This window comes from Trachemys scripta, chromosome 14 (genome assembly GCF_013100865.1).
Source record: "Trachemys scripta elegans isolate TJP31775 chromosome 14, CAS_Tse_1.0, whole genome shotgun sequence".
Taxonomy (NCBI): Eukaryota; Metazoa; Chordata; order Testudines; family Emydidae; genus Trachemys; species Trachemys scripta.
Window position 1 is genome coordinate 566,735 of NC_048311.1, and position 7,991 is coordinate 574,725.

A 7,991-nucleotide genomic window follows, 5' to 3' on the forward strand; every position below is an offset into this window, starting at 1 on the left:
TAGATAAAGACAGAAAGAAACACAAAAAGAGAAATGGGAAAATAATATTATGACAAGAGCTAGCTACCCACCTGATTTGATAGATTCGATACTGACTGTGAGACAGAGATGATGGTGACGGTGAAGATGATGAATGCTTTTATTAAAAGCATTAGTAAAATATAGTAGTAAAATATAGAATCACCCTATATTTTATTTTAATCTATTTTATGTTTCCAGATTTTCAGCATACAAAGTGCCAGAGTCCAATTGATATCAGGATCCATTAGTTTTCTCCTTACCTAAATCAGAAAGATTATACTCTCTCATATTTGCAAGTTAGCTGTACATTCAGAAACAAAAACATAACATAAATAAAGTGTTTATATTCAAAATTTCTGTGCCCTTCAGACACTACAGAAGAGTGAAATTGTGCACCCCACAGCACCAGAAAGTTTCATATAACTCACTAAAGCGAGAAATGGTGACATAGATAGACTAGATAGATGAAGGAAATTCAAAACATCCATGAAAGAATGAACATCCAGAATCGTTATAATAGCTACAGCAATATGTGAAATGCCTCTCACCTATCAGTTCAAAGAAATAAATGATGCTGGCTCTGCATTACTAACAACAGGGACCTTGAAGGAGAACTTAAAAATATATTCTTTAAAAGGACTCTTGAGAACACATCCCCAGAGCATTTGTGTTCAAAGATGAAGCTGGTTTGGGTGGAATTCCAGTGGGGAGGAGGGGGAATGGGAGGGAGATATTGTCAGTTTGTTCTCTGGTGAAATGCCTGTAACTGTACTGTGTAGTGGTGATGTAAATTGTATTTTGAAATAGTAGTGTTCATGTTGATGTACATCTATACCCACTGATATCCAAAGCCAGATTGTAGCTCTTTGGAGTGGAGCATAGATCACAGACATTTTTCTGGTGTCTTTGACACTTTCTGCAGAAATAAGCATCTAAGCCCTACAGATGGAAAATAAACTCTCCATATATGACCCTGATAAAGGACCCTGTAGGGCTGTGAGCGGAAAGAGGTCTTGAGCATCTACAATTCTTAAGGGTCATTTGGAATCCCCAGAGAAAAATATCTGTTTTATCATCATTTAAATCAATGGATTTATGCCAGGGATGAATTTTGGCTCCATTACTTCTCAGATAGGGCGATGACTCTGAAACCTACTGATGACATACTGGACCAGATTTTCAAACTGGGTTTACCTAATGGTAAAGACTGAGACTGGGATTTTCAAAGAGGCCTAAGGGAGTTAGGAACCCAGCTAGCTTTGCACTATGTCCAATGGAAGCTGGATGCCTAACTCCCTGGGGTCCTTTGAAAATCCCAGGTACAAATTTTTATTTGAGCAACTTCATGTCAAATTCTACTTTGACCATTTGACAGCAGAAACTTAAAGCGCTTTTTGGATTTGGGGTAGAGTATGGTATTTTAGTTGGAGACTGGGATATCTGTGTGGTGTGAGCACAGACACCAGACTCCATTTGCCTTAGCCGAGAACTAGAGAATGCCCTCCTACCATAAGATCCACACATTAACTTTGTCCTACAGTCTATCCTAGACTGCTCTGGAAATCGGAGGACCAAGAACTCTATGAATTCAAATCACCTCCACAGCTGATCAAGCTTCAGTAGCATGCCACCACTTTTCCCCATTCTAAATTGACTCCTGCCTCTCTTTCAGGAAGAACCATGTATGCTTTAGGGAGTCAATAGGACTTATAATTTAGTCACACATCACAGGATACAAATAACAGTTAGATATAATAGTGTGAGGTGCTTTACAAAATTTTTAGTTAGGGGTGAATTGGAGCCTAGAGAATTTAGTTTTGCCTTGAACCTGCAAGAAGGGAGTAACACCCCCAAATAGAATTTAGCCATGATAGCAGGGCTGACAAAAGAATTTGGCAAAATTCTAAGCAACTGAAAACAGGGGTGTAATGGGGTTGGGGTTCTCACCCCTAGCAAGGGCCATTGGTCGAGTGTGTACAGGCTCGCACTTTCTCTCCCTGTAGCCCTCCCTGGCCTCAGGTCCTTAATTAGTCCCATAATCTATCAATGGTCTTGGCCTTGGTGTTGAGCCATACTCCCAGGGCTTTTCCCGGGAGGCAATGTCCTCACCTTCTCTGGGCACCTCAGGCCCCAGGTCTCTTGCTGGGCCACTAAGGAGTTCTGTTCCCCTTCTGGGGTGCCTCAAACTCCAGGCTACTACTCCCCCAGTGGCTAATGGGGGTGGGGAACCCAGGCCCGCCCACTACTCTGGATCCCAGCCCAGGGACCCTGTTGATAGCAGCCATCCACTGTGTCCCTTTATCTAAGTCATACTGCTGCTTTAATTCCCTGGGCCACGTCCCTACAGCCCCGCACCTTCTTCACACTTACCTCAAGACCTTGTCTGAAAAGGGTCCCAGCTACCAGCCTAGAGCTCCTTCTCACTCCCTCATCCAGCCACACACCATCCACACTCCACCAGTTCCAGCAAGGAACTGACTCATTCTGGCCCTGCAGCTCTTCTTTTACTAGCCTGCTGGGCCCTGATTGGCTGTGTCCCACATAGCCCTTCTAGACAGCTTGGAGGAGCCTCTCCACTGCTTTTTTCAGGGACAGGGTGTGGCAGGGCCATGAGGTCTTGTGCAGGGGGGCAGTTTGTAAAAGGATGAATTCTTCTGTTGGCCTAGCTACCATTTCTCAGAGAGGTGGATTAACTACCTCAATGGATAAACTCCTTCCACCAACAAAGTAAGGGTCTATGCAATAGCGACACAGCTGCAACACTGTAGCTGTAGTATTGACATGTGCATATCTTCATTGGAGCAGGGATTGAAACCTGGGTCTCAGGAGAATGCATTAGCCACTAGGCTATAGAGTTATTCCCACTCTCTCTATACCCTCTAGCACTCTACAGAGAGAATTGCTAGGACATTTTCCTGGGATACCCGCGTTCCACTCCCTGCTCCAATGAAGATGTCAGTACACAGAGTAGAACAGCTTCAACAGAAGAGTTTGAGAGAGTCCTTTGAGCACAACTACCAGATTAGACAGTGTAACGGTGTTGGGACTCATCCCCTGGTGCCTCCTACTGGTTGTGTCTGAGAATTAGCTCTGTCCAGTGGAGCGCCCCCTCCTGGCAGTGTCCCATCCATTGTCTCGCCCTCAGTTGGTGTCTGAGCCCGCGTTGCTCTCCGGCTTGCGGCGCACTCTTCCTGACCACTGCCCTCCAGCAGTGCCCCTTAGTCCATCTACACCACCTACGCCTTTTTTGTAGGGCTGAGCCTGGCCCTGATTGGCTCCCTATAAGTCCTTCCCCGATTGGCTCCCTGTCTGCACAGGTGCACTGACTTGCTTCAGCCCACACCTTCAGGGAGTGGGGCCATCTGCTCCACTACAGACCCCCACAAGTGAGATACCTGATGGAGCACCAATTTTGTAAATGCCACTGGGGAGTTTGCATGAGTCAGGGCTGAGCTGCTTATTGGTGTCAGTAATTTGATGGCTTCCCACAGGCCCACTGGCAAAAATGTAGGCACCTCTTGGACTTTACTGGTGGAAAGTTAGGCACCTGAGAACATTAGACAACTACAGGGCAAGGTAGCAGGGGTTTCATGAATGTCAATGGTGTCTAAATGTTGGCCTTAGGAACCTAAGTTAGGCAGTAAGGCACCTAAATCCTCCCTGTGAATCTAGCCCTAAGTCTTTAGATGGTGTGGTGGCAAAGAAAACCTAGCAAATATGACCTGAGTGAAACCCCTGTGGCAATGCCTGCCTGAGTATATAGAGAGCCTGAAAAAACAGCTTGGAAGTGTGAACTGCCTCATTTATTTTAATGGGTGTTGTTCCAACCTGGCCTTGACCTCCCCCTGGTCAGACATCAGTCTGTTGTACTCAGACCCAAACTATGGTTCCCACATGATTCTAACCCATCTTGGTCTAGATAGTGACTGGTCACTGTCCCTAGCTCTGGGTCACTTTCATGCATATTGCCAGGTGAGGACCCCATGCATAACACCTTTCTTGGGCAGTGGGAGTCTGCAGTCCACCTGTCTTAGACCACAAAACAACTGACTCATTTCTTCCGTCCACCAGTTACTTATACCCATTCCTCCTCACCTGACAGTGGGAGCCCAGACAAATCCTTCAGGGACAATGCAGCAGGAAAGCAAGAGACACAAACACTTTACAACACAACACCAGAGGTACAGAATTTAGGAAAACAACATCCTCAAGGCACCCCTCTCAGTCTGATCTCACCACCCCTGGCAGACCTGGTTCTGGTCAGCATCCTCAGGAGATGCTGAGTCTCACAGCCACATCCTGTTTCCAGGTGCTTTTGCTCAGGGAATTTCCCAGCTCCAAATTGTACCCCTGTTTGCTTCTGTGTAGGGAGTCAATCAAATTCTGCGGCCCTGCCAGCAGAAAACCCATTGTTCCAGGATAGAAGAATCAGTATGTGTTGATGGCCAGTGATGGATCTCTCCCTGTGAGTGATTTCCAAGGCATCCTGCACTCTAGCAGGGGCAGCAGTGCTCAGAAAAGACGGATGCTGTCAGAATGGGCCGCTTTTTCACTAGCATCTGGATGTTCTAAACCAACAAGGAGGTTACAATGGAAAACAAAGGTCTCAATGAATAATCACAAAATTGCTAAAGCACCTAGGCATGCTATGTCACCAGCCCTGTACAAATCTAACTCTGCGTTCATAAATTCTTTGTGAGTGAATTTTCCAGGTGTTTTTATTTTTGTTTGTTTTTTAACAGAAAATGCTGTTGGTAGGAGATTAGAAGTCATTTAGGCAGTTGTAGTTGTCAGACATTCATAGAAACGTAGGGTTGAGAGGGATCCCAAGAGGTCATCAAGTCCAGCCCCCTGTGCTAAGACAGGAACAAGTAAACTTAGAGCAGCTTTGCTAGGTGTTGTCCAACCTGTTCTTAAAAACCTCCAATGATGGGGATTCCACAACCTCCCTTGGAAGCCTGTTCCAGAATTTAACTGCCCTTCTGGTTAGAAAGATTTTCCTAATCTGTAAACTACATCTCCCTTGCTACAGATTAAGCCCATTACTTCTTGTTTTATCTTCAATGGACATAGAGAACAATTGATCACCATCCTCTTTATACATACTTGAAGACTGTTTTCAGGTTTCCCTCTCAGTCTTCTTTTTTTAAGACTAAACGTGCCCAGTTTCTTTAACCTTTCTTCCTGTCAGGTTTTCTAACCCTTTGATCATTTTTGTTGCTCTCCTCCAGACTCTCTCCAATTTGTCCAAATCTTTCCTAAAACATGGATGTAATAAAATACAGACCAGACTTTAAATGTGATCTGCCCTTCTGGATGCCTCCTTTGTAAGCTGCCCCTTTCTGAGACCCTTCTCCAGTCCCAGGAGTGAACCCCGTCCATGTGGTCAGCTCATGCCTCTACTTCTCTCTGGGGTGGGATCCTGAAATCCAGATGCACTTCAACGGGGTCACCAGTTTCCCCCTTCATGGGTGCCAACCCCATTACCTCTCAGGTCCAGCTGTGCTTGGACTCTGCCAAAGTTCCCCTTTGGGACCCTGTGGTCAGGAATCATTTGCAGTGACACAGAACCAGAAGTATTTGTCTAAAACATGCACAGTGCTTAGAGAAGCCGATTTTTAAAATAACAAAATGACCTACAGGACCCATTGTCGTCCTTACGTTTGGCATTCCCCTCCAGCCCCCTGGTAGACATGACCCACCCTTGGTGTCTCCTGTTCTCTCTGGGCACCAAGTTACAGCTTGACCACTGCAGTTGCTGCCTCTCACTCTGTCCGTCTGTCTTTCTTCACCCTGATGGCTCTGTGTCTTTTTGTCAGGTTCCAGCAGAGCTGACCACTTCTTTTTTAACCCTCCAGGGTCTTTTCATCTCAGCCCTAGCCTTAGGAAGAGTAAAACATTCTCTTATGGATGGTACCAGCCAGGTCAGTTCTTCCCCAAGTTGATGACCCAGCCCATTGTTGTCTTAACCCTCTGAAGTGGGAACCTCACAGGTTGAAATATTTGAGTCATTGTTTTATTCTTCATGGGTTCCTTAACAGCACACTTTACAACCTCCTTTGCTTTAACATTACACAGTCATAAATCACAGGGTTGGAAGGGACCGCAAAAGGTCATCTAGTCCATGCCCAAAGGAGGACCAATCCCCAGACAGATTTTTGCCCCAGATTCCTTAAGGACCACTCAAAGATTGAACTCAGAATCCTGGGTTTAGCAGGCCAATGCTCAGACCACTGAGCTATCCCCCAGTTAGACGGCAATATAATATTAAAAAGTGAAATGAAATTATACATCATATTGTTAAGCAATAATACAGATATTTTCCCACTTTGAGACACCTCCCAAGTTGAGATACTTTAATGGGGCTTAATGATCAGAAAAAAACAACTGTATTTATGAGAACAAAGAAATGTTACTCCTAGTCAAGAATTTCCTCAGAGCCTCCTTGACTTCTTTGTTCCTCAGGCTGTATATGATTGGGTTGAATGCTGGAATAATGACCGTGTACAACAGGGCGAGGGCTCGATTGGTGTCCACAGACACATTGGAACTGGGCCTCATGTAGGTGATAAAGCCACTGCAGTAGAATAAGATGACTGTGATTAGGTGTGAGGAGCAAGTAGAGAAAGCTTTGCGTCTCCCCTCACCTGAGTGCATCTTCAGAATGGTCCAGATGATGCTTGCATAGGAGATGATGATTAAGATTAAGGGGACTATTGTGAACACCACAGTGAGGAAAGAAAGAATGGCATTGATGAGTGATTTGTCCGTGCTGACCAGCCTAAGCACTGAGAGGACGTCGCAGAAGAAGTGGTTGATTTGATTCGGCCCGTGGAAGGGAAACATGAATATGGCTGCCGTTTGCTCACATGCCACCAACTTGCCCACGATCCACACCACAGCTGCCAAGCTTAGGGTGACCTTTCTGCTCATGATGAGCGAGTAACGCATTGGGTTGCATATGGCAACGTACCGGTCATAGGACATAACAGTCAGCAGGCCACACTCTGTGCTGCCAAAGAAAAGGTAGAAGTACATCTGGACTGCACAGCCTAGGAAAGAGATAGCCCGCCTCTCTGAAAGGAGGTCGGTCAAGGTCTTAGGGATGACCACGGAAGTGTAGCAGATCTCCAATACTGACAAGTTCCTGAGGAAGAAATACATGGGGGTGTTGAGGGCCAGGTCAGCAACCGTGACAGCGATGATGAGGCCATTTCCTATCAGTGTGAAGAAGTAGATGAGTAAGACGAGGACAAAAAGAAGGGGCTGCAGATGCTGGAGGTCTGAGAAGCCCAGGAAGATAAAGTCTGTCACTGCAGTTAGGTTTTCTTCCATTGCTCGGTCCTGTTGAGAACACATAGGTATTTAGATCCCTCTCAGGGGTTTGCATGGTATCTCATAATAGATAGATAGATAGATGATTGTGTGAACACAGATCAGGTGTTCCGTCTCTTGGATCTTACTCATCTCTGGTTGGCGATTCTGACACCATGTCCCACACTCACCTGAGGAAAGGACATTGGTAGTTGCTGTGTCCACTCCAGAGGGGCAGTTGGGCCACACCTGAGTGCTGTTGTGACCCCGTGCACTTGATCACAATGCCTGGAGTGGGGGGCTGGGGACATCCCCCAGGAAAGGCACTGCAGGAGCCCCGACTGCAGGGTGAGTCATGGACACACACAAAAAGTCATGAACAAATGGGAAAATCACAGTGTCTGTGACTTCTTTCCCATTGTGACAGACATGCAGCCCTACGAATGATTATTAAAGAGCACCCGCACATTTGTTCCCACTTCCTTACCTCACACGGTGCCATCCCATTGATGAGAATGAGATACCAGAGTGTTGAGAGAAAAAGCACTAGACAAACCAACAATAAACAGCCTAGACACATGGCTGGTCTCGTCTAATCTTACACTTCACTGCCAGCTAATGTGGTTAGATTTACCTCTCACGTTACTGGAACTCAG

General features: G+C 45.9%; 1 protein-coding gene across 1 annotated transcript; it reads right to left on the reverse strand.

Moving 5' to 3' along the window:
* Positions 1–2,719: 2,719 nt before the first annotated feature.
* Positions 2,720–7,356, reverse strand: LOC117887479 (olfactory receptor 10A7-like). Its single transcript, XM_034790123.1, has 2 exons — positions 6,438–7,356; positions 2,720–2,775 (listed from the first exon to the last, which is right to left on the reverse strand). Exons 1-2 carry the CDS (start codon positions 7,354–7,356, stop codon positions 2,720–2,722), a joined length of 975 nt encoding a protein of 324 aa, XP_034646014.1.
* Between the last annotated feature and the right edge of the window lie 635 nt (positions 7,357–7,991).